The sequence below is a fragment of the Prinia subflava genome, chromosome Z, assembly GCF_021018805.1.
Source record: "Prinia subflava isolate CZ2003 ecotype Zambia chromosome Z, Cam_Psub_1.2, whole genome shotgun sequence".
In the NCBI taxonomy this organism is placed as follows: Eukaryota; Metazoa; Chordata; class Aves; order Passeriformes; family Cisticolidae; genus Prinia; species Prinia subflava.
Genome location: NC_086283.1, coordinates 82,758,677 through 82,785,877, shown reverse-complemented (window position 1 = coordinate 82,785,877; position 27,201 = coordinate 82,758,677). Strand labels below are relative to the sequence as shown.

The window sequence follows — 27,201 nt, the reverse complement described above, 5'->3', positions numbered from 1 at the left end:
CTACGCAGCAGGCTGAAGGGATGGAGTAGGAACAGGCAAGGGGCTTCCAGCTGATGTCCATGCAATGCACATGGACCAAACCTGACCTGTTGTCCACTTTGCAGTGGGAATCTAAAGGGAATTACCACCCTGGAGGCAGTTGGCGTAAAAGAAAGAGAAAGGCTACTTAACAACCTAGACACTGTCTGAGTGTTTGGGGTCTGTATACATGCCACATGAGCCAAAAGTAGAGAAAGATGAGATTTTCTTAACAGTAATTTGCTAGGCTGGTGTAGAGCTGGGAGTGAAAATTTCTGGGCTTTCATTAAGAAAGGTAGAAACCACAGGGAACAGAAGCACCCTGTTTCTAGAAGGCAACACCTCCCAGAACTTTCTAAATATATCTGTTTGCTTTCACTGAGATCTGAGAAAGTAAAATACAACAGATAAGAAACCTGACATAAATTAAACTTTCCTCACAGACAGGTTTGAATTGATCTAAGTTGTTTTTTCTTTCCTCTAACTGGTTCTAAAAGATTTCCTAATATAGATAATTTATTGCAGAGTTTCACTGTTTCAACCAGGAAGACATTTCACCCAGAACCCTCTTATTTTATTGTAATTCAATTACCGTGTTTACCTGTTATAATTTGAAGAGTATTACCATGACTGATCAGCATTCTCCAGGCTCAGAAATCCCACCTGACTTAGTTTCCCCCTATGCTTTCCAGATTGTGCCTGACTCAGATTTCTTTGTACTTTCTCCCACCCTGGTGTTACCTGCTCTCTTTCTAAGCAGTTAATGCAAACACTGAGCATCAAATAGATGCGTGATAACCCTCTGCAGATGACAGGTAACTGTTGTTTTAGATCAACAGTGAGCCTTTCAGAGCCATGCTTCTCATGCAGTCTTTTATCTGCCACTTAGCAATTTCATCTAGAGTGTATTGCTTCCATTTGCATGGAAGAACATCATGGGAGAGAGTACTGATATATTAGTTAAGTCATAAGATGATATATATCCTATAAATTAAGCATATTTGTTTTCAGCTGTACTTAGTAAAATATGTCCTTGGCATTGAAACCCATGTCTCATGTTATCTTCTTGCTGCAAACACAAACCTGGTTATTTTTCTAGTATGTTTCCAGAAATTAAATATGATCCAGCTACTCTATCCCTCTTGCTCCCCAAAGATCAAGGCCAATTGTTCTCTGGTCCTGAAACATCTTCTGAAACATTGTCTGTCACCTTTGTTGTCTCACATAACCACAAAACCTAAACTTCATGTAGGGGAAAAAACAACCCTTATCCTCTAGAGCTGAATTTTTAAAGCATTTTTCAGACTTCCAGTATGTCTTGCAATAAGTTCTTCAGGGAACTCATCCCTAGCAAGGCTCTAAATCTTTCTTACCAGGCTGTGGCCAGTGATAACCAGACCGTACACGCCATTTGCTTGCTCATCAGGTATAATTATTTGGTTTTTTGAAGATTTTTGAAACTGAATGTTGATTTCATCACTGTCCAGAAAGGAGTCTGGCTTCATCTTTTTTCTTGCATTCCTGAGAAAACAAACAAACAACTACAGAAAAACCAACCCAGGATAATAATGATCTGAAAATCTTGCAAATATAGATCTTTTTGTAAAAGCAACTTCATGAAAACAAAAAATCAATGCTTCTCTTTGATAGTTCAGTCCAATTTTTACTGTATTCCTACAACAATGTGCATTGTTTAGCTGCTGCTGTCTGCACAGGTCATCCACACTTCTGAAACTCTAACAAATGTTGCTAAACTTCTACTGATTTTAGTCAAACAAACCATCTGAGTGTCATGAAGGATGGCATCCCAAAGGACATCAAATTTTCTGTCCATGTTGTCTGGCAACCATCTACTCCAAGAGAAAAGGACTGCAAACCTTTTCCATTTTCCACTTTTACCTAAGAACCTGTGTTTACAGAGGAGGTGAGGAAGGAAAGTAAGTTCTCAGATACTGTCAGAAAGTATCCAGACAAAGCACATAACCAGACAAAGGACACCAACGTGAAGAAATGGCAACAGCAGTACAACAACAGCATAGCTCAAACCTGGAGCCAAAACCTTTGTGGCTCAGGATCCCTTGCTGGTCAATTTCAGCTGATACTCCCTATCTGACTCAGTTTTCTTATACCTTTTATTTAATTGGAGCTCTTGGATCAAGAAGCTTCAGCATTTACTCTCAGAGGAGATTTCTACATTGTATTTAGCTTCTCGATTTTTTAGGGAGACAGCTCTCCCTTATCTAAAGTCCCTGAATGAACTGAAAGGAAAGCTGACAGGGAAAAAGAAGGTGGAATGATACAAAACACAAATAGTCCTAGTGCACAGCACTGAAACTGTTTTTCAGCCATTTACCTCAGCTCATTCAGTACGTCATCAGATGTGCTGCCTTCAATAATGAAAACATCTTCCATGTCATCATTCAGCAAGTTGCAGGAATAACCAATATTCATTGCTGTCTCTGGGAAAGATAAACCAGGAAGATAATCTATCTCAGCAGCCCCAAATTCACCCACTTCTGTGGCCTTTTTGTTCACATGACAAAAGCTCTTTTTCTAACTTAAAAGAGATTGGAGCCTTTCAGAGTCAACAGTAAGAGAGCCAGAAGAGTCACTTTGATGGACGTAGCAGCAAATCTGACTTCACAAGACCACAGGAAAAAAATAAGTCTACCAAAATGAAAAAGCTTAAAGTCTTTGACCAACATACTTGGAGCAACAAAAAATATTTCATGTTGACAAATTTTTTTTCAGGATTTTTAACTTGTCCTCTCCCTCATTCCAGAAAAGCTACAAACCACAGCTCTGAAAAAGAATATAATATTTTGTCCATAAAATTCTGGAAAAGATATTTTCATGTTTTATAGCAAAACTATTGCATTTGGAACATGACAAAATAAAATGTTTGATTTTTCTCAAAAATTCTCTGCTCATGTCTTGGATGAAATTATTTGCAAACACTTTTGAGCTCCCTAAAATGCCATTGTTTCAGTGAAAATACTGTGTCTCCAAAATAATTCACTGGAGTCTATTTGCTGTTCTTTCCACCTCCAAAAGCCTATGTTTCCTCCATTTCTATTTGGGATGATGAGAGCCAGACACTAACTGAAATGCCAGTTTAATATTAAAGTTTTTGGAAAGCAGGACAAGATTTTTTTCCATCTTCTTCACCTGAATGATCACCTTGATGAAGGTGACACCTTATTACAGCTTATATCAGGGACTGTGGGATGCTTACCGTCACCTCTCCAAAGGCAAAGGATGCTGCCTTCACCCAGCTTCCACTCATGACAGAAATTAAGGACAGGCACGAGCTACAATCATGTGGTCTAATTCCATTTAATTGAAACTTTGCTTAGCTGGCAATGAAGCAAAGCTCTTTAAGTTTGTCTTCTGTGCAGTTTTCAAAGGATGAGAACAGAGGTCTTAGCAGAACCACCCCACCAGTGAAGAAGCATCCAAAGCTGTAGTGCCATTACCTTGCTTATCTCCAGTGAGAACCCATATCTTGATGTTTGCTTTGGCAAGAGTCTCAATTGTCTGTGGGACCCCATCTTGTAGCTTGTCCTCTATAGCTGTGGCTCCTAGCAGCTAAATAGAAATGGCAGGGAGCTGGTTAAGTCCTCCCACTGCTACCAAAGCAAAAAGCATTAAACCTAATTATTCAAGCAAACACAAATGAAATCCCCAGGAATAAGGTTGTACTGATTGTCGTTCTTCCTCAGCAAATTTACTGTACAGAGTACAGCCCTGATCCTGCAGATGTTCTGGGCTCTAATCCCCCCAGGCTCTGATGGATTATGAATATGCATGAAAATATTTGCAAGAATGTTTGCAGAGCTGCAGGTCTGTGTTGTTCCATGTGTTCCCTTCACAGCAGACAGAGCTTTAATAGAGGGATAAAGACACTGTGGATCCATGTCTCCAAACCTCCTCTGGTGTGGAAATTGATCCCAGCTGTGCTGTACTGCACATGGCTGCTAAACATCTTCTCCAGCTCTTAACAGACCTGTCTCCACTCCTGGTCTACACTTACACACAGTTACACCACAGACTGGGGAGGACGCAAACCTTCATTTTTTTTAAGTTACTGCTTTTTCTGCTATTTGGAGATAGTTGGTGGCTTTAACCTTTCATAAAAGGGGCATGGAGGTTTCACTGCTACCTCGGGTTTCTCTGCTACCACCTACCTCCTGCTGCTTGGAGGCTAAATTTAGAGGTTGGGTTTAAGCCTGGGATCCCTTTTGGTATCTTGGGATGCCCATCATACATCAGCTATGAGTGTTATCAGTCAAGGTAACAGTTCTGACAGAACTTCTCTACAGAGTCCTCAAAACTGTACAATCCCCGTTTTGCAGTAGTCTCTGATCCAGCTAGAGAGACTATGCAACTTCCAAAGGCCAGCATTTTCCCAGCTCATACTTGCTTCTTCCCTGAGCCCTGCTGGCATTCTGAGCATACAGCTAATGGAAGGAGCAAAGGTGTCTGTCAGGTTTTCCGGGGTTTCAGGAAAGCACTGCCACGAGTGCAAAAGCTGGATTGCTTCTCCTCAGATCATGCACATGCTTTTCATTCATTATTCATGGCTCTAAAACACAGACAAATCCTCCAGGGCATTTAAGAACTGTAACAACACTGAGGGAGAGAAGAATGACTTGAAGATCACAGTTTAGCTCTATTTCAAATTGACACAAACATGTTCAAGGATATCATCTACCCATCCTGCCCAGGGCTGGAAGAACAAAGGAGACACTCTCAGAGGCATTGGGAATTACTCACTGCCTCCATTTCAAAGGCTAGAAAATAAATAGGTCAGCCATTTGCACATACAAAGGACAGCTATGAAATATTTGTGTCCACGTCATCTCCTGCAGGCTCTGGTACGTCACTTTATCACGAGAAAGCTACTCTGACACCCACGTGAGTTAAAATAAAACCATTCCCCTGAAGTGGTGGCTGACACCCCAGTTATGGGCTCCTGACGGAGGTTCCAGTGAACACCCAGGGCTGCCATGTTCTGACCTGCTCCTGTCACACAGCCCACTGAGCTGTTTGCAGAGCAGTGTTTACCAAAGTCATATTGAGCTGTTTATTGACAAACCACCACCCTCGCTGCCTCCCCCAGAGCATGGCCCAGATTCCCTGAATTACCAACCATTAAGTCTTTTTCAATCTCTTCATATAACTCTGACAGTTTGTCTTCCCGTCCTTCCAAGGCAGTGCTTGCTTCATGGTGACGCCTGATCCAATCCTGAAAGTAGTCTTCCTCCAAGCTTTTATAGGCCACCACGAGTGTCCTCAGGCCTTCTCCAGCAAACTCCTGCAAGACAGTCGTGAGGCAGACTGATCCAAGATGAGCAGTCTGTTCACCTCAGCTTACAAAGGACCCTCAGAAAGCAGACTGGTAGAAGTGTCTTGGTAAAGTTTGCAGAAGGTATGTGAAAAAACAACACCTTAGGCTGTTGCCATGAGATTCTCCGAGCTAGCTGAGCGTTTCATATTAAGTAGAAGGTTTGTACCTTCTCACACTCTTTTCATATAAACACAAGCTATGTTCTATAAACATAGCCATTGTTTTCAGATTCCATGCTGGGACAAACAAAACTGTGTGACAGTCCCCTTGACCAATATGGTGAGAGGTGGGACTGTCAACTCTCCAATCCATGGTCACCTTGCTAGAAGTATATAATAGGAAGAATAAACAAGGGGCAAGGTCTTCTGCCCTGCATGCTCTGTCCACCCAGATCTGTGTCCCCAGTCTGTTTTCTGGGTAGGCCTAGCGGTGATATTAGGCCACAAACACTGGGGCATTTTTAGGCAGCAATTCCAGACCACTTTATCATTGCCATCCATGGTCCTTATGAAGAAAAAACAAACTCAAAAGGGCTTTTCTGTTTTCTGGTCCTCAAGCTTTACACTAACCAGGTATTTATTTCCCAGGCTTGTATTTCTCAACAAGAGGTCCAGAACAGTGAGACCTAAATAAACACTGGACACAGCCTCAAATTTTGGATGTGTGTTCAACATATTTAGGGTATGAGTTCTGGCTGAAATGCACAGCATGAGCACAGCTAATCATGGCATCTCAGCAGGTCCTTGTAACTGTACTTTCTGATGGACACTATGGAGTTCAGTATTTGGTGGAACAGCAAAGATGCATTTGTGAACTGCATCTCTGGGAAGTGTTTTCCAAGGCTTGAAGGTGCATCAGAACCTGGTCACAGTTCTTCTAAATGTCCTGTATTGGATTTGCCATCTTTGTGCATATTACAGAATCATGGAATGACAGAATATCTTGGGTTGGCAGGAACCTTAAAGATCATCTCATTCCAACCCCCCTGCCATGGGCAGGGACACTTTCCACTAGATCAGGTTGCTCAGAGCCCCATCCAACTCGGTCTTGAACACTTCCTGGGATGGAGCATCTGCATCTTCTCTGGACAGTCTGTTCCAGTGTCTCATCACCCTCACAGTAAAGAAACTCATCCTAATATTTAATCTAAATCTACCATCTTTCAGTTTAAAGCCATTACGCTTGTTTTATCACTACACGCCCTTGTAAAAAGTCCCTCTCCAGCATTCTTGTAGGCTCTTCGGGTACTGGAAGGTGTTAAAAGGTGTCCCTAGAGCCTTCTCCAGGCTGAACAAACCCAAATCTCCCAGTTACAGGAGAGGTGCTCCAGCCCTCTGATCATCTTCATAGCCATAGACTCACTCCAACAGGTCCATGTCCTTCTTATGGTAAGGACCCCAGAGCTGGACAGTCTTCCAGGTAAAGTTTCACAAGACCAGAGCAGAAGGACAAAATCAACTCCCCTGATCTGCTGACTGTCCTCAAGCAGTTCAAATAGCCGGTGCTCATGTTTAGGCAACTAATTTGAGAACTAAAGCTATAGAAATTATTTTGTTTCTCTATTCCATAACTTACAATTGGTGCTTAAATGCTGTTTCTAAAATCTGGGATTTTTTTCCTGAAGACAAAATATGCTGGAGAAAAGGAAAACATCAAATGCAGAGATATTATGGAGAAGGAAGCTCTTACATTCAGGTGTTCTGTGGTCTCCCCTTTGAGAAAGTTGCAGGATGGATGAAGCAGTTCATAAAGAATCGTGTCGGCCCCCTTGCAGTACAAAGTCAAGTCACCTTCTGGACTCCGCACTGTGAGGAAGAGGAAAAGAAATGCTACAAATCCAGACTGAGTCTTTTGGGGTACAAAGTCCTTCCATCAAAGCCAAGAACAGTTTCTACAGGTGTCTGAATTTCCCCAAGTTTTGGCAAACTACCAGGAATCAAGACAAGCTCTGCTTAGAAGGGACTGCAATGGTTTGAGCAGACACTATGTTGTCCCTAAAGGCATAACTTCACTCAAAAGTTAAGAACAACTTGTTTTTAGGGAACTGGTTTTACTTCTCCTATTTCGTTACCAGTAACTATAACTACAATTACAATATTCCTGAAATATTAGAGTATGTCAGAGTGTTAATAAAGGCTGCAAAAAGTTTCTTGAATAATCTCTCAATTTTCTGTTTGGGAAAGTGTGTTTCTCAATTTATTCTTGCTTTCTTCTTTCCTACTTCCTCAAATTTCACTGATTATTTAAAAGCTGACTGGAAAAAAGGACTTTCCTGCATTGTAATGAGAGGAGCAAGATATATGAAAAGTTTAGTGTCTTTAGGAAACTGGCTTGCATCACTGTGGTCCAGATATTGAGATTTCTCCCACTTGCCTCTTTTAAGTATTTTTCTGGCATAGTAGCTGTGTAATTATAAAGTCAAAGCAGCCCATCTCAAGTCCTCAGAAATAAATGTTATTCACATTCCTCAGAAATAAATATTATTGCACATTGCAAAGGAGGTCTCCTAGAAAAAGCATCATAGCAGAATGAGGGACAGCTCCAGAAGCTAAAAAGTCAGGAAGCAAAGAAAGCAGCAAAGGGAACATACCAATTACAGACATTCGCTTGCGAACATTGTTGAAATCAAGAATAGCCAGAAGTTTGTAGATTTTTGTTTCTCCCATTTCCACAACAGTGATGGTCTCTGGTGTGCGGGCTCGGAACACAAATCCAAAGTTTCTGGCAGCAGTGACTAGGGCTCCCTCATCAGGAGATTGTGCTTGATACACTAAGTTACCTGACATGCAAGAAAAAAAAATGTAATGTGGCTTCTCATTATTTCTGAGCTAAAATAGTCACAAATCTAAGACATAATATAGTAGTTATTCCTTTGCTTTTCTGTCTATCCACATAGGTGCAGCATTATGAAGCACCTTATGCCCACGCATCTCCATCAACTCATCCTCCAGGACAGTGTCAGAGGCCCCCTGGATTATTTGGGGGATTTAAATTCACTCTCTTTGGAGTGGAACATCTCACAAATTCCTTGGGTTTTGCCCTTTTTAGTTAGATCTGCATGTATTTTTCTGATCAGTATTTTCACTTTATATCTGTCAATTAATTCTAACTTTTAAAGCATGGCCTTTTTTCTTCCTGGGATTTGAGGAGGCTAACCTAGTAGCTGTGGGAACACTGGGTGAGAGGAGCTAATGAGTTTCCGGTGGATAGATGCTCTATGTTTGCATTTTGGGACTAGGAGCAGAGTAGAGAGAGAGCAGGATAAGCCTCTGCCACCTCAGGGAAGCTGTGGCACCTGCAATTTCCGCACTCCAGAGGTGAGGTGTTTGCAATAGTGTCAGCTCCACCACAGGAACACACAGGGAGTGGAGGCCCTGGTCCTTTTTCTTCCCATGTGATATCTCCAAAGATACTGATTTATGTGTAGCCATACACTAAAGAAAATCACCAGGGAGCCAAAAGGACCAATAAAAGCTTCTGTGGAGAGAAAACGAGGTGTGAGTGAATATAACCACTCATTCCAGTGGCCTTCAACAGTCCTCACCTTCCTTCTTCTCCTCTGGCATCACCGTGTGGCAAAGTGAGAGCAGCCGAAAGAACTTGTGTGTCGGTACATCATTCAGCTTCACAGCTTCAACCAGGCTGTGGTCATAGAAGGCAAATTTGGGGTCGGCTAACGGGTTGTATGAGAAATCAATCTTCTCTGTGTTCTGAGAAAAACATGGCTTGGTATTATTTGTTGAGCTCTCACACAGCTGTACAGCAATGCCTGCCCAACACAGCCCCTCTTTCCTCCTCACATTTACAAAGGACCCTATCCTGCAGGGCTGGCTGTTCGTGACAGAGATTGGTGGATTTAAGGAAGTGAGAGGTCATGAAAGGTATATAATCATAGGACAGGACAGGCCAAGAACCAATTAGCTAAACTGCCTCTCTGAGCAGCAGCTAATGCTCCAACAGGATCCCTGCCAATGGCTGCCTACAGCAAAGAAGTGCCTGCCTTTAGCACATGCCTGCTTGGAAGCATGATGCTCATGATATCAAAGGCTGTCTGTGACAGTGGAATGCAGGAGTCCAGTTTAAAATAACTCAAAAGTCTGTCTTATCCACCATGTTCTCCTAAAGCCAGAAAAAGATCCTGATATGAAAAAATAGGACAGACATGTGATGTAAAGCTTAAACTCCACAGGCACTGCCCATTTTGTCAAAAAACAAGGAGCCTCAAGCAGAGTGGAACACATTGGAGAAATGTCCAGAAGCTCACTGCACGATGTGTCATGGAGTAAGGGACTGCCAAGCCTGCCTCAGACAACTCTGACTCCCGCCCCATCCCTGGTGAGCTCAGAGTTTCCAGGGCAGGAATCATCCTTTTGACCTCTGCACACTGACATTTAGCACTCAGTTCAAGAGCACAGACCGACCGCTCCCACACTCGTCTGTGCAGCAAGGTCCAGGCACAGCAACATCGTGGATGTGTAGGCAGCAGGACTCTGCTCCAGAGAGTGTCACGAGCAGCAGGGTGGGGTGGACAGTTGGCAGGAGTCCAGTGTGTGTCACCAAGCAAGGCTCACATAGAGAGGGCAGGCTGGAGGCACAGTACTGAGCACAAACAGCCTGTTCCAGTGGGCAATTCTAAATGGACTGGAAATGAATCATTGGAATGAGGAGTAGGATTTTCATCATCATCTTGCTGTTATTTGGATTACTGCGTGCAGCTTTCAGACATTTTAGAAATGAAGGCATGTGTGTTTGTGCCAGCAAGCAGAGGCTAAAGAAAAATGTAGAAATGACAGATTTTCACACTTTCTGAAGTCCAGACATTAGAGAAATTTGACAATGACCTAGCAATTGGTATGAATTGCACTCACTAATTCCTCGCTGAAGCTTTAATTAACTGCCAAGGTTAATAAATTTCACCAGTGTCCAAGTCTCCAACAAACACCAATGCTCAAGTGTTCAAGAGAAGCTGTGCATGCACGAGGATGTCAGGTGAAGCACAGGCTACTGTGGGCTGTTCCCAATCTGCAGATTTAACCCAGGCTTACTGGAAAGGAACTTAACTCTGAGAATTCTCTGACATCCAGAGGAACACAAATCTCTGTTGTGAGCATCAAGAGCATCTGCTCTTGCACAGTCAAGAACATAAGCTATGCAGAATTGTGTCCACTGGTACTTATCCAGGTCCACTGAAAGCATAGATCCTGATAGCGCTTGAGCACTTACCTCATTTATTTCTATCCTTTGCCCAGACATATCATACACATCACCTGAAAGCAAGAAAGATGAAATTATAGCCACAATAAGATAAGTGCAGTCTCTGAGCCACAAAATTGGGTGAAGTATTTCTAAGCTTGAATCTATTTTAAAAGTTTCAGTACATTGACATGGACACTGATGACAATCAGTTTCTGTGTTGGTCCATGACAAAATCTGGAGACTGACAGATGCTTCAAACACAAAACATTTACCATAAAAGTGACTGGCTTTTAAGTAAAGAAGATTTGTCTTGAGCTGAACACAGAGACGATAGGGTTTCTAGTACTTGGTAGGAAATGAAAGTGCTTCCAGAGGATGATTTCTCATGCCTTCTCTTTCAAAACCAAGCTCTTGGATTCTACTATTTGCAGCAGTCCCTGGACACCCATAGAAAAGGAGTTTTCAAATTCCATTTTCCCCCCATTTAGGTAGCAAGGCTGCCCTATTGATTCTCCCTGAATGGATGATCCGGTCATAGGAATTGAAGACATCATCAGCAAGAAACACTTCTTCCCGGAGACAAGTTCCACTGGGAAGGTCTGGACTGTGCAGAGGCCAGCTAGTCCCAATACTTCATTGAAATGAGATTGAAACGCAATTAATTACACGAATGATTGACTCCTGTTTGCACCAGCAAGATCAACTGTGACCAAAGTCAATTGTAGTGTGGGTGTGCCTTCATAAAGGCCCCAGGAGCATAAAAGACACACAGTAAACACCTCTCCTGAAGACTTATGCATCAGCTGATTCTCTGGGAACCATAACAAAGAGGATTTTGTACATCTCCTTCCCTTAAGCCTCTAGAGGAGAGCAGAACTAAATCATCCTTTCTGTCATTGCTTTCCTGAATGCCCCTGAGCAGCAGAGAAGTACTGTGCTAGGAAGAAGCTAAACATTTAGAAAACTACAGGCAACAGATTGTTTGCCTTCTTTGCATATATTTGCCATGCATTTCTTGAACCAGTATCCTGTATCTATGTTGGTGGTGACATCCGCTTCAGAAAAGTCAATTAAGGACACTTGATAGGAGAGATTTCAAACTGTTTAGCAGTACTAATGTTAGTTATCATAGTAACACTGTTTGAGATAAGGTGGTCTTCAAATATGCACAGATTCATAGGAAGAAATAATTCCTTTTATTAGGTCACCTAGTAGTACTGAGAAAAGATGCAAACTTTCTGGCATGTTAGTGCATCAACAGGTCTGACATAGGCAAAGCAAGCATCCCTACACAAATAAGCAGTGACTAATTTCTCTGGGGCATCTAATGATGTTAATCAATTAGGCAGTTTGCAAAGTGCTAGCACCTCTTGAGCAGTATGAAGAAAACTGCCTGGGGCCATAGCATGAACAAGCCTTTTAAATCAATGACTTCTAGGATCTAACAGAGCTAACAACTCATGTTTCCCATTTTGTACAATTCCCTACAAACCTTTCTCTCTTCTTGTCAGGTGTAAAGACAAAGATCAGGTCATTGACTAGTCCAACTACCTGAAAAGGATGTGGAAAATCACTGCTCATGACATGAGAAATTGCTGGGAGACAACAGTGTGAGAAGCTGACAAAGTTTGCAGATAGCCCCATGAGGGATGGCTGATTTCATAAGTGATTAGGAGGGAATGAGTTATGTGAGTTACATGTTATGTTTTGCAAGATTAGCAATATCTAGCTAACGATATCAATAATACCATAAAAAGATGTGATTAACCTAACTAGTGATATTAGGAAAAAACCCTGAAATTTGAATACAGATGTTGTAAATCTGGGACAAATGAGGAGAAACTAATTGTGTTGGTTTTTTAGCTGAGATAATGCTGAGGCAAAAAAAGGGAAATAAAAGAGTAAGAAAAAAAGGGGAAACAATTAATACATGGCAAGTAATGCAATCAGGCTGTCCAGACATCCCTGATGGGCAGCCTTACACTTGATCACTGCAGCTCCTTACATGGCACTCTCTTCTGGATATCAGATTTAGTTTCTTTGGATGAAGAAGCACACAGTGAAGAAAACCCAGAGAGTAAGACAAACATACCATAGGATTTGCCATTGATGGAGCACTTGTTGAAACACATGATGTTCTGGGTGAGAGTTCCTGTTTTGTCTGAGAAGATGTACTTGATCTGCCCCAGCTCTTCATTGAGTGTAGTGGTTCGAGCCTGAGCTGGCGTGTCATTCAGTGGGTAATACATTTTTCGGTCCCAGTCAATGTAGAAACTGTTACCCAAGCGTATAATCTCCACACTGATGAAACAGAAAGAGAAGATGATGGAATACTCACTAGCTTAAGGGACAAGCTCTTTATCTTCAGCACCACCATTATCCATTGCAATTAGAAGACAACTTTGAAGGTAATGACAGGCTGAACTCATCTGTCCATAGGTGGCCTGTAGTAAGGGATGCTGAAGCAAATCCCACTGAAATGATCTGCTAAGTTTACAGCAAACTCATTTCCTTTGTTTATAAAGCAGTACTTTATAAAACTATTTGGCAAGTGTCAGAAGTTTTCGGACTGAGAAGTGAGGCAGGAGCAATGTTTCAGTTCATGTTGTTTCAGGAGATGGTTTCCAGCAGAGCTGTGGGCTGGGCTGAGCCCAGTGCCAGGGGATGAGCCCAGTTGTGTCTCACACAACAGAGAGCTCCACAACTAGAGAGCCATTGTGTCACTCAGTACAACCAAAAGCAACCATCAGCTTGCAGATGACATGAATTTTCACCTCTCTGGATGACATACTGGACAGGAATGGAATTCATGCCTCCTGTTTACCAACACAAAAGAGAGTCTCAGTAGCAAAGCTGACTGAAGGTAGGTACAATGATAAATTAAACAGGGCTATGCAGTCTTTACCCCAGCCCCAAGTTTTGAGAGCACAGACACATTGCCTACCTGTCACTCCTATTTGTCTATCACCAACAACCAACACAGCTCTGCTTTGTCTGGGAAGAGATAACACTCTCAACTGCTCACATAGCACCAAGTATTTCAACCTAATTGCACCTACTTACCTGGCAATCCTCACACAATCCTGAAGCCACCTTGAAGAACAGGCCATTCATTCACTGTTAGCAAGATTCTAATGGTGGCAGGCTTCCAGCCCTGCTCCTATAGCATCCTACACACCTACACCTCCCCTTTAACTGCAAAATCATCCTCTCCTCTTCCAGGGCTCCCTGCTGCCCCCACTCCAGCCCTGATAAAGCCTTCTGAAGGCAGCAGAAATAAGAAAAGCATCACTGTGCTTGTGTAGGAGCATCCATGATAGGGTTTGTGTTAGGTTTGAAGGAAAATGCTGCTCCTAGTTAAGGCAAAAGCTAAATCTCTCTGAAGATCAAAAGTGAAAGGAGCTTCCAGCACGTACCTGACATAGAGTGAAATAGGTACCACTGTGTTTAGAATGATCACATATGACCAGAACATGAGGAAGCCGGAGTAGGAGGCAGAGTTGACACCCTCTGCCCAGGGCAGATAGACCTGGAAGTAGTAGCCCTTATCATGCTCCCAGATACCATTGCCAATGGCTAGGATGAGACACATCAGTGCTAAAAATGCAAAGATCTGAAAAAAAAAAATTGAAAAACAAACCAAACAAATCAAACCCAAACAAAATGTATTGCATTTTAGAAACAAGGACTTCATTATGCACAGGTTAATAAGAAGACCCTAATGGGATAGGGTTGGATAGCCTGAATCATAGGAAAACATGCCTAGGGATAAAAAGGAAAAACCAGCAAAATTATCAGGGAAAAAACCACCAAAATCCTCAAGGACAAAACTACTCAATGCAGAGTCTGGCAACTTGGAATTAGAAGTGCTCAAACAGCTGGGGATTTAAATCCCAAGTACACATCTACACTAGGTTGGTTACAGCAGTCTGCTGCAGAACATCAAATCTCATTAGAGGAGAGCTGAGCTGAGGGTCCTCAAACATCTGGCTACACACTTGGGAATAGAACCTGCCTGGAGGACTTTACTTTGCTAGTTGCCAGATGTATCAGTCTTCCTCACAATTTCTATAAGACTACTAAGGATAATCCAGCAGCGTACAGTCTGGAATTCAGCACTGGATATTATTCTGATGGTTAGAGGAGAGTTAATTGCTTTCTCAAAGCTAATGGTTGCCTCAGTATCTGCCTCCACAATTTGATTACATTTCCTTTGAGCAAACAAAAAGCAACACCAACCAGTGATGCGTATCCTTGGGCTTTAGAGAAGCCTGTTTCCTGAAGCCTAAAGCAACCAGGACAACAGCAACTGGGAAGTGAGTTTCAAATTGGGAAACCTTACTAAAAACTGGGGCTTGCTCAGGAACACTATTTAACAGACACAAAACCCATTACATAGGTCATAAAGCATTTTTTGATTAAAAAAAAGACAAGACTGTAGCAATACATTTATTTGGAAAAGAAGACAAAAAGAACAGGAAGAAAGAAATTTGACAGAAATTAATACAAACTGCAAGGACTTCCAGAACTGTGAATATCCAACAGTATCAAGAAAAGAAAAAGTATCAGGAAAAGAAAAAACAAAGTAATAAACAGGTGTGTGAAAAGCAAATGTGTTAACAAATAGTCCTTCAAGAGGAAGGAGAAAGAAAGAAGGACTTATCTGCCTTATAGTTGATGAAAAAGGCAGATTATGTTCACTGACAAAGAGCACTGTGTGGTTTTATCTAATAAGCATTTTCAATGCAGCAGGTCCATCTAATTCAAAGATGGAAGCTTAGAGGTTAGTTTTTAACAATGCTTTAAAAACTGGGAAGATCCACCCCCTTGGAATCCTGCTAATATAGTTGCAATATTTGTAAGGTAGAAATGATGATGATGAGGGAGATAAACTGAAGTTAACTTGTCATCCTTCCCGGACAAATGATGAAAAAATAATTCTTTTAGCACAGTCTTTTCCAAACATTTGACATAAAGCAACCAATAAAATAATAAAAAAGTGAAGATATGGAGTCAACAGGCTGCACAAAAGAGCAATTAAAAATCATCTTTTGCAAGGATAATCATTAGGGAGGAAATATTAGTAAGTTGGACCATTATGTAAGGGCCACACAGCAACAATCACATTAAAACCGTAATCAACCTTTTTAAAAAACAGCAATTGAGGGACAAACATAGCAACATTGATGATAAAGCTAATATTTGTACTGCTGAGGTAATCTATGGGAGGAAGAACTGATATTTCTATGGAACAATATGAATCACTTGGTGAAAAGTTCATGCGTGATCAACTCAAGTTTTATTATCAAAAAGCCACAAAAGGGAACTGCAGTAAGAAAAGGTAGCAGTTTGAGTTTCAGGGGACACATTTATTTCACACTTGAGTTGTAGCTTTTCTATTTAATTGTGCAAAGCCAAATAAATTGCTCAACTTGTGAAATGGAGACAATATTGCTTGCTGGTAAGGAATCTGGTGCAATGTTTTAAAACCTCTGTGAACTAGAAATTAAAACATACTTCAATCTGTGCTATTGTAATTAGGTATTAAGGACTTCAGAGTATTTGAGAGGCATGACCGACCTCACTGCCCCAGAGGTTAAAAATTATCCATTTGCAGAATATCACAATCCATGTAGGAATTTCAATGTGTGATTCAGCAATAGAAATATATGTGGGGCAAGACAGGAGCTGAACTTTCCCAAGGTATCCCTGCCCATGGCTGAGGTGTAGGAACAAGATGATCTTTAAGCTCCCTTCTAACTCAAACCACTCTGATTCTATACCACAGCATCTCTTGCCTACAGTTGCATTTGATTTATGCACGTTTTGTTTTCTGTGCACTGGCCATGTCAATGCTCTCACAACCCCACTCATGTGCAACACTCGTGCTTGCACAAAGCTCACTAACATGCTGTTTGATCTGAAACAAATGGAAAAGATCAAGCCATTAAAAGCAGCCCTGGAGATTAATTTCTGTGCAGAAACAACTGTGTGCAGGGTGTTGCAATTGTAACCACAGCCCTGAAGAGAACGATATAAAAAATCATTGCTTGTGCATGTTCATGGAGCTTCCCAGCATGAACATCCTCCCTCCCTGGGTCCTGCCCATGCACTGACTGCTAAAGATCCTCTTGGTAAGAGTTTTGTAAAGAGGAAGTGGCTTTTGACTTCAAGACAAACATTGACTGTTGGACTGTGAATTAAAACAGTCTCGGTTTCTTGATTGGTATTTTGAGTTCTGCTCTGGGATGTGAAGCAGTCAGTCGTTTAGGAGATGGATGTGAGAGCTCTCTTTCTCTGAAAATTTGCTCCCCCTAGCCTGCTACGAAGCAGCTTTTGGAGAAAAAAGCATTTCTGGAGCTGCCAAGCACATTCCCTTGTGGGAGAACATTAACTTTTCACTCAGATCAATGAGAAACACCTCCAAATGTGACAAAACAGCTATGACTGCCATCTGGGAAGGTTCTGATTACCCCTTCCTGGGGCAGACCAGGGCAACTTTTAACAGACACTCCTTTGGTGAACCTGTTTAAACACTGCTTTGTGCCTGGAAGTTTTATGGGCAAACAGACACAAAATAACTTTGCCAGTGTTAATGAGAAGCAAGTTTCACTACATTCGAATTACCTATTTATAGTAAGTCGTGGCTGCTTTGTATTCTCTAGCTCAAGAGCACAATATACTGCCTGTTTTTATGACCACACTGTAAACTTCGACCACCCAATGAGCTGGAAAAACCCAGTGCCATGTCCCCTTAGGTGTGCTAAGAGTTTGGTGTTTAATGTGCGAGAGAGCTTTACTTAGACATCAAAATTTTACGTTCCTTAAAAATGTGTAAAGGAGACAAACACACCCTTGGCTCCTCCAGCACCCAAGAATCCAGGCAGAGGCTGATGCAATAGGCTGCAACTTGCTCAGGTTTTTTAAAACAAAGCCGGGATGTAAATTCATCTCATTTGTTTTTATAAAGAGAGGCCAAACAGTTGAAAGTTCTGGGTGGGACCCTTGGCTTGAGAAAGGAGATTCAGGAAATCTTAACTGAACATGAAATTCTAGATTCTTGCTTCAGTTTTCCTCAGCTCTGTTTCTGTGCCCTCTGGATCCCCTCATAGCCCATTCTCCTCTCCAGTTGGAACATAGCAGGACACTTATGAAAATGTGAAATTCTTCAAATGCTTGCAAAATTTTGCATGTAAGAGGCCCAAGCCTTATTTGTTTTTGTTATCCAGTTAAGTGAAGAAAGGGAAGAAAACACTGAGGGAAACCAGCTGATGATAACCAAGATTGATAAACCAAGATTCTCCCTTGGTAGAGATTGGTGCAAGATTAAAATTAAGGTCATGTCCTTACTGTACACAGAGCAAAGCCTCAAGATGGATTGAAGTTAACTCTGGAGTGGCTCTCTCTGCTGTGGCACTGCTGGGCATCCTTCAGCTCACCTAAAGCACTTTTGGGATCCCAAGGGAAAAACAGGACTACAGAGGCTGATATGGAATGTGGAGGTTGGAGAGTGATGCTGTTTGTAGTGGAGTATGTTTGTACTCTAAGCCCCAGTGCTGAAGAGGCATGAAGTCAGAGAGGGCAAGGAGAGCTCAGGACAGCCTTGCTGTAATGCTCTGACTGCTGTTGGAGGCCTCCTCCAGGGCTTGTTCCAGTGCCTGGGAATGGATCCTGCCCCCAGCTGGCTGTTAGGGTTATCTGGAGAGCAGGAGTAGTAGGGAAGAAGCAGGAACTGTGACTACTGACCACCAGACCTTCCCAGTGTCATAGACTGAAGGTGGTGCAGCATGCATGGGAAAGTATGACATTGGCACTCAAAGGGAAATAAAATCTGAAACTAACGACCTTTTCTTTGAGCAACTTTGATTAAAGTAGTGTCAGAGAGTATGTCTTCTTTCCCTGAGTGGCTTTGAACTCAAGCAGTAAAATCTTGAGAGAGCCTGTGAAAGACTCACTATTTCTGCCTGGAAGTATTTGCCATTTGTTAAAACCACTGATGAGCTTAACCCTCAAATTAGATCTGGTTTTGAATCTAAGAAGAGTGCCTGCTAGGTAAGATTAGTGCTCTCAAATTTCTCAGCTGCTAAAAACACCATTTTCTGAGCATTAATGAGACCATGTCTAATAATTTACCCTAACGTGTTAAGTCAGGAGCTGGATCATGTAAATTAGCAAACTCAATTACCAAGTCCTATGCAGATATCACCAGAGATGCCAAGAAATCAGGAGGAAGAGAGAGAGAACTGCTAATGTTTATTTAAATAGAAAATGATAAAATTGCTAGAAGAAAAAAGGGCTTTGCAGGCTTCAAAATATTTCTCACACAGAAATGCAGAGCAAGAGAGAGCAGAGTAAATGACAAGCTCAGAAGGAAAGTCCTTAATTCTGTCAATGTAATGGCCTTGCTTTGCAAGATGGCTTGGCAGAGGCACTGCAGAACTCAGGCTGCTAATAAATTATGATGTACTTTTTCTTTTTATCATTAGTCACTTCTGATATTCCCCTATTTGTGAGGACAGAGAGGTGGAGCATCTGGAAATGATGAACACATCTGAAAAAAGGAAGACACATTAATCAGACTTACCACCAACACAAGGACATTCATGAGCCGATCAATGCTTGTTCGCTTAAAAGTTGTTTTTCCACTGTTCTGCATGAGTTTTGTGTCTGGCCCTGGAGATGAAGCACACTTGTTAATTTTAGTAATAAATCTTAGCTGTTCTAAAGCTGATTATCTCTGAGGACCGACTGTGCCTTTCAGCATAAATAACCATCACAACTCTCATGAAGTCAGGTACACACAGTTTAGAGTGCCGGTGGGATACTTGGGCAGAAACAGGTTAAGTCATTTGTTTGAGATTATATGGAGAGAGTCACATAAACCTATTAAATCTGGACTTTGACTCAACTTTTTTCTTGTAACAGTCAACCCTTCCTTTCAGATTTAATCACTTTTCACAGCATATCTGATATTGCTTTGTTATTGGTGATACATTATGTATTATCTCACATGTCTAGAGGAATATAGAAACAATAGAAGGACTATGCTCATGAAAAGCATAGATCTAATCAACAATAATTATTGATGACCCTGATATTCTAATGTGGATTAAAATCATATAGAAATGATACAGAGTGTTTATTTCAATACACTTGAGAGAATTCTTAAACAAATTCAATAGTTACATCCTTTCTTAGTCATTGATCAAAACTCCCCTCCTGTACTTTGGTGCGTGGATTTCTGAAACAAGAAAATTTTTTCTTCTTATACCTGGTAGAAACATAAATACTTGACTCCTTTCTGCATGCTGGGTGTGATGTATCCCTAAGCTAGTGCTGCTGGGCTCTGTAATTGACATGTCTGAGTTTTAACCTACCAGCATAAATAACGAGTCCAAAGCACCACTCTGTGTTCCTGATAGTACAGCCCCTCAGCAACATTTTCTCATTGTCCAGGGCATATTTCTCTCCTCGAAGAGTAAGAGTTCCTGTGAATTTATCCAGTTTGTTATTTGGTGCCTCACATCTGATTTCTCCTGTAAAAAGAAGGTAAAAGCAAAAATGGAAATCGTGGTCCAGAAAGGTGTCATCAATACTGTATTCCCAGCTGTTATTCAGAGAGACAATATTTCACACTCTAGTTACTCTAGTTAGTTGACTCCTAACCCTGTCACTCCCATTCTATATCTTATATTTACTGATGTTCTGGGAGGTTGCTCCTTCCCTATATTCATCTCATAATTCAAGGGACCACAGTGAACCTGGATTTATCCAATTCTTTGAACATGGCATTTTTAATTGGTAGAGTACAAAACAAAGTTTCCTCAGTTTCTATGTGGGTGAGAAGAAATGTTGAAACAGCAACATACTTTTAATCCATGCACAGCAAGTTCATAGCAGTAGGATGTCACAGGATAACTTAAGTTAAAAGTGCTGACATCATAATTTTTCCTATTTCATTTTCAGTCAAAATGCAGGAGCTCAAGCGAATAGAATCATAGCCTAAAGGCTGCAGAAGAGTAATTAACTGAGGTGTCTTTGTTCACTGATTTTTAATTTCATCTGTTTTATAACTCAAGTCCCAGGAGCACATAAAAAGATATCGCTACCTTCTTTGGCCACTGAGCTGACACTGTAAGTGACAGGAGTGTCTATTTCCGTGCTTTATATTTATTTCTTGTAATAAAATGTTCAGATACCTCAGTATAAAAATGACTATTTAAATCAACTGCTGCACCTGACATTCAAAGATTCAAAGCAGAGCCCTGTGGATGTATTGAGAACTGGAAAATACAAATATGCCTTACTACTTACTTGCTATGAAAAGCAATCTAAGAGTTCAGTCTGTTCACTAATCAGCAGGAACATTAAAAGTTATTTTCATCACAGGCTGTCAATACCTACAAAAATACTAGCATTTTCAGAGAGTACAATCCTTCTAGCTGCTCTCAGATTTATACACCAGGCTCAAGAGACTGGAACCAAAATCCAGAGATGTCCAGGAGAAAAGTACAGCTTTAAGTGTCATGATCATCTTCACCACTATACATTTTAAAATCAAAAATCATGCAAATGATCAAAAAACAGCTCAAACCTAGGGCAGACAAACCATCAGACATGAAAGATTGAACAACTGGGAAATTCAGTGACACATGTGGCATCAGAATTCATACTAACAACTGTGTTGTTCTTCTATTTTATGATCTGGTTAGTGCAACAAGGACCAGACCTGTGTCCCATCATATCTGAAAGTCTCAAGTAACCAGGCCCTTCTCACTGCCACCCTCACAAACACCTTGGAAAACACAAAGGAAACTGAGACTTTCCCTTGGAACCTCAAACAGCACAATGCTTGGCAAAGCAAAGCCAGGGCATGGTCTCCCACCAGGAACACCATGCCTGCTGGGGGACAGTGCTCCTGTGAGCACCTCACATGTCCACATCTACTTTCCCATAAGTGGCTGGGTCTGGGCTACTGACATGCTGATTTTGAGATCAGAATAGATTTGTCCAGATGAGACTGACCACAAAAGAGTGAGAACCTCTAAAGATCCCCCAGGACAGCTGCACTGAGCCCAGTACCTCTGCAGCTGAAGGCACCACAGCCAGTCACCATGCCTCCTGTTCCCCTTGCCCACTAACAGTGATAACATCTGGAAAACATTTCAGTTGAAAGAGTGGAACACTGCCAAGTCAACATGGTAAGTCGAGGGTAACCAAAAAGCATTTTTGCCTTTCTGGTCTCCCAGTTCCCCAAATCAAACAAAGAAATTCAGCATTTTGCAAGCATCTTCCTTATCTGAACCATCAAATAAACATCATAACTCATATTAAGCATTCCACTGAGTGCCTGTATTAGCTGCACAACCCTGTTGTCTCTTCCTGTCTAAAAAGTAATTAGATAAAGAGTTACATAAATATTTAAATGTTTCTGCAGAGGTTTGCTAAGGGAAATGCAAGGCTGGGTCTGATTCCAGGCACTCTTCCAAGTACACTGTCAAATATAAATCATCCTGAGAAACATTTTATTCATTTCAAGTATTGTGAAGAGGCCACTTTTGTTTACAACATAAGTAAAATAGAGATTTAGAGAATAAACAAATATCTGATAAGAAAATTCTCCATTTTCCAAAATATTTTTAAACTTTTTTTTTTTAAATTAAGCACTTCCAAGAACACGGTGCCCTTAGATAACTATCACACTAAGCATGTTTGAAAAATTATCTAAGTGAAGGTTTTGCTTACAAATTGATAGACACTTCAGCCTGCTCAGGAAAATAATTAAGGCATGCCACTCCAATTATGAACATTAAGTATCTAACTGTACATGTAAAGACATATTTCTCAAGACCTAAAACACTCAGGACCTCAGCCATCAATTCAAAGAAATCCTGATTACTGGGCTGACACTTGGCAAAAACCAAATATATAATTGCATAAAATCTCAACAAGGAAGGCAAAAGAAACTCTACCAGAGACAGTCTCAGCTATGCACTTTGCCACATCCCCATCACTTGTCCTGGAATCATCTACTTATTTCAAAACCAGGGTTTTTTCCTAAAATTATTTTCCCTCTATGTCTAAAAAGCATTTCCTGAGAGCCTGCAATCCATGAGGTGTTCCAAGGACATCAGCACTCATTCCACCCCTTTCCCTAACTCCTCCTGTAATCTTGACCTCATATCTAAGCTAGCAGGGCACTGTAGAACGTGACTAACACCACTTGGTCTGTTCCCTCATTTTCTCTCCACAGACAGATGATGTGTGAGCATGGAGTATTCTGGTTTTGACAGGTCTAGCTCCTTTCTCTGTATGTGCTACTGCGTATTCTCTGGTATCCAGAGACAGGACACATGGGAATGGTTGAAGCTGTGACAGAAGAGGTTCAGACTAGACCTCTTAGGAAACATCTCTTTACTGAGAGGGTGACCGCTCACTGGAACAGGCTTCCTAGAGAGGTGGTTGATGCCCCCCAGCCTGTTAGGTTTAAGAGGAATTGGGACAGTCCCCTTAAAAATATGCTTTAATTTTTGGTCAGCTCTGAAGTCATCAGGCAGTTGGACAAGATGATCATAGTAGATCCCTTCCAATGAAAACATTCTATTCTATTCTATTCTATTCTATTCTATTCTATTCTATTCTATTCTATTCTATTCTATTCTATTCTATTCTATTCTATTCTATTCTATTCTATTCTATTCTATTCTATTCTATTCTATTCTGTTCTGTTCTGTTCTGTTCTGTTCTGTTCTGTTCTGTTCTGTTCTGTTCTGTTCTGTTCTGTTCTGTTCTGTTCTGTCCTGTCCTGTCCTGTCCTGTCCTGTCCTGTCCTGTCCTGTCCTGTCCTGTCCTGCCCTGCCCTGCCCTGCCCTGCCCTGCCCTGCCCTGCCCTGCCCTGCCCTGCCCTGCCCTGTCTTGTATTTGATACAGTAAACAGTGCTTAGAAAGGATACATTTCCTGTTAAGCACATCTATACTTCTTGCCCTTAGATATTTTAAAATTCAGTCTTTATTGTTGCATTGAGAGAGGAAAGGAATGGTTTCAAGGTGAGACTTCAGGCTAGGAAGTAGTCACCTGTCCTGCGTGCAGTTAGTCCTCAGGTCTGTGTAGTGTCTGGGAAGTGCCACTGATCAGAGGATAAATGTAATTGGTGTATCAGCATTCCTACATCAGTGTGAAAGTGAAGTGTGAAAATATTTTAAGGCCAGAACTAAGCACAAGGTTTTGGGAAAACAGTTTCCCCTGTGCAGTTATGCAAACACTTGTGCTGGCTTTCAAGACAGGTAGTCTTGACATGTCCAGACAGATACAAACAGAAGTGTCCAATCCAGAAGGATTGCCACCAATGCAGTGTCAGGTTATAGCCATGCATGGCACCAAGACCTGCAAGCAAAGAGGGACCTTTTCCTTTACATGTGGTGTTGCTACCTGTTGGTACAGACTGCAGAATACCTTTTCTGTTTTGCTGGCACTGTTTCCAGAGAAGACCTAGCAGGGGGCAGTAGACCGATTGGAAGGAAGAGTCCTAACCACCCTTTGTAATTTAGGCAAATCATCTGGAAAGTGAATTTTCCATTTATACTCACCATTGAAATCCGTCAGCTTCTGAAGGTCTTCTCCAAGCTCCGCAGTGACTGTCAATGCCTGCTTCACCTTCAGGTTTGTTTCACTGTGACAAAAAACGTAAGACAAAAACATGAACTGAAAGTCACATGTGAACTGAAAGATCTCCTTGAAAATCACTTCTGTTATGAGGAGTCTTCTTCCTTAGACATCTGATGGACTATGATACTATACACCTGTTTCACCTGGCCAAAGGGTGTAGATTGTCTCTTTCAGCTGCAATAACAGATATTCAGAAAAATTCTGAACATGGTACCAAAGGTGAAGTGGCTCTGTCTTCTTAATTGCACCACAGAGCACTGCACTCTCTATCCTGTCGCTCATGACACATTTAAACCCAAGGTATCTAAAGTATATAGGAGAGCTCTGAATCTTATCTGCCATGGTATTCTGATCTGGAAGATTACTTCAGTCCTGGGATTAGCTAGCTGGAGAGTTGGAAATGCAATGTCAAAATAATACTGCATTTGTTCAGGGCCTCTTAGAAGTGGATTTGTGTGCACGAAAACTACAAACTCATTTTCAGCAGAAATCAGATGGGGGAAGTCCAGAGGGCTGTCTGTAGGGTCTTGGGAGAGACACAACTTCTTGAAATCTCTGGTCTTGCTTAGTCCCTCAGACTGTTGCTAGTTCTGGGCAGTGCAGAAAAGGTAATGCAAACTGGATCATAGAGATGAATCAGCTGCAGTTTATTCCAAATTAATACAAGTTGCAGCCCTCTGGTTTTGTGGCCAGTTGTGTTCTGGAGTGGGCAACATTTGGAAGCCTTGGCTGTGTGCTTGCATTGATATTATTCTGTAGCTGTCCAAAGGAGATTACCAAAGTTATCCATTATGATTATCTCACCCAGCTAATCTGTCTGAAGGAAAATACTAAAGGAGAGAAAAGAAACAGCTTCTGTCAGGGATATTGCAGGAACATGTGTCTAACTAACTCTCAGTGTTAGAAGAATTGTCTTTGAAAAGCAAAGTCCCCTTGTCACATGACATTTGCACTCAAGAAGCAAAAGTATCCACTAGAAGATGTTATTCGCAAGATACCTACCCAAAGTTTATTCTACGTGTTGTCTAACTCTGGCTACCAAAGCTGTTGCAGGTATGCCTACAGCATGCAGGGTCACCAGGAATGTGGCTTTGCAGTGGTGGCATTGATTGCGCACCAGGGCCAGGCTCACTTACCCATCCAGCTCAGCTGTCTCAATGTACGTCAGGCTGTGTGGCTCACTGCTCGACAGCAACAGGAGATCAGCCTGAGCACAGAAAGACAGATTTGGCATGAGTTCACACTGTCAGCAGGCACTGCGGAGCAGTGCTGCTTGTGGTTACTGCCACATCATCACTATGACTGATTTGCTTATGAGTGATAAGAGTGGCAGAGATTAACTGTGATTAGGATAGAGAGAAACTATACTCACTGTCACAAAGTTGTTGTTTTCTAGTTTTATTATATCCCCCACTTGGACATTCATCCATTTTTGCTCCTTTAACCTGCAAGGAAATCTCTAGTAAGTAAGCACATCAGCAAATGCCGCTTGGGAAAGTGGGGAACTTAGCTGTGTTTCTGCAGCCAGACTAGCTGCCATCAGGACTTGGAAGCAGGGCCTGCCATGATGTGTCCTGATCCATACTAAGCTGTGTACCACCACAGTACAAAAAAAAGCAGAAAGAATCAATAAAAGCACTGGCTGGGCTGACCCATCCTGGGCTGAGACCAAGCCCAGTCTTGAAACAGCAGCACAGTCCATGTGCACTATCCTTGTCCTTGTCCTTGTCCTTGTCTCTGCACTGACTACTCCCTTCCTTCCTTCTCTTAAAGGGCCATATTGCCTCAAAAAGCCCTCTCTGCTTCGTGAGAGACTTCATTTGGGAAAAATGCAGACTGTGTAAGGTTTTCTGGGTGGTACTAAAGGCAAGAGTAACCAGCTGTCAGGAAGGTCAGTGCAGGTGCTTTGGCTGTGCACTTGCCTGTCTGAGCCATGTCAGCAGTGGTCTTCACAGCACTGAGCTAGATGTGTACACAGGAACCTAGCTAAACTCCAAGCTCTAAACAACACAGCCAAGTCAAGATATCTGTATATGCAAATTATAGAGGTGAAAAAGATCAATCTCAAAACAGGACTGGGAGCTCAAGCTTGAACTCAGTTCAATCTTGCTTATTCAGTGTTGGTCAGAAATGTACAGGATCTGTGGTTTCCAGGTTTTGAAAAAGGCAAAATATTATAAAATTTCTGTTTCAAAATTTGTTTCCTAGACACAGTAACTAATACACAGTAAACTAAAAAAATGGCTTATTTAGCAGAGAGCACAAAAACTATGTCCCTATTCCTCAGTTTCCACTTATATTTTTAACTCTTCGATCTTTTGGAGTTTACATAACATACTGCTATCTATAGTGTGGAAAACGTCACAAAAAGACTTCACAGCTGCCTACAGCTGTGTCCTATGCACAGCTGGACTCCATGGAGCTGCAAGTAAACAGCACATCTGTCTGCCACGAAGGCCAAAACCTCTGCTATTTTTTCTGCAGGAAAGAACAGTGCTAGCAGTACAATGTCCAAAGCACGCAGCTGAAATGCTTTGGGTACACTAAGCCAGAAATGCTACACAGACTCTAAGTACAATGAAGTGTATGAGGGAGCTATTCCAGATTCTTAATTTAAAATATCTTGTTGATAATGCCTAATTTTGCTTAATGCAAAATAAATGTTATGAGTGTAAATGGACATACAAGATAGCTTTGCATGTTACTTCTGGGGTAAGGAGTAAAATAATACAAGACTCTGAAATTCTTACTTAAACATAAACACCCAGGAGCAGAGAAAGAGTTTAGTTTTTGTCAGCACAAGGTCACACCCATAATGTCTGCACAGATTTTGGTACTGTGTCTAGGGTTCATTAATCAGACATAGCCCAAAACTGCATGATGAACTAGTGGTGTGAAACACAATTCAATTTTAAATTGTTTAGTGATCCTTGAGAATCACAAACACAAAAAAAAATTCAAAAATATTACT

General features: G+C 41.5%; 1 protein-coding gene across 6 annotated transcripts in view; it reads right to left on the bottom strand.

The window, feature by feature from the left end:
• LOC134564634 (phospholipid-transporting ATPase ID-like) overlaps positions 1-27,201 on the bottom strand; it is an 86,270-nt gene that overhangs the window by 14,894 nt on the left and 44,175 nt on the right. For all 6 annotated transcript variants that reach the window (XM_063423577.1, XM_063423579.1, XM_063423576.1 and 3 more), the window contains 15 exons: positions 25,603-25,675; positions 25,367-25,437; positions 24,152-24,234; positions 19,942-20,100; positions 19,149-19,237; positions 13,981-14,177; positions 12,657-12,865; positions 10,592-10,635; positions 8,913-9,078; positions 7,959-8,147; positions 7,058-7,173; positions 5,171-5,335; positions 3,495-3,606; positions 2,372-2,477; positions 1,392-1,539 (listed from right to left, as the gene is read on the bottom strand). In XM_063423577.1, the coding sequence (XP_063279647.1) occupies positions 1,392-1,539; positions 2,372-2,477; positions 3,495-3,606; positions 5,171-5,335; positions 7,058-7,173; positions 7,959-8,147; positions 8,913-9,078; positions 10,592-10,635; positions 12,657-12,865; positions 13,981-14,177; positions 19,149-19,237; positions 19,942-20,100; positions 24,152-24,234; positions 25,367-25,437; positions 25,603-25,675 (1,927 nt within the window). The remainder of the gene's footprint in view (positions 1-1,391; positions 1,540-2,371; positions 2,478-3,494; positions 3,607-5,170; positions 5,336-7,057; positions 7,174-7,958; positions 8,148-8,912; positions 9,079-10,591; positions 10,636-12,656; positions 12,866-13,980; positions 14,178-19,148; positions 19,238-19,941; positions 20,101-24,151; positions 24,235-25,366; positions 25,438-25,602; positions 25,676-27,201) is intronic.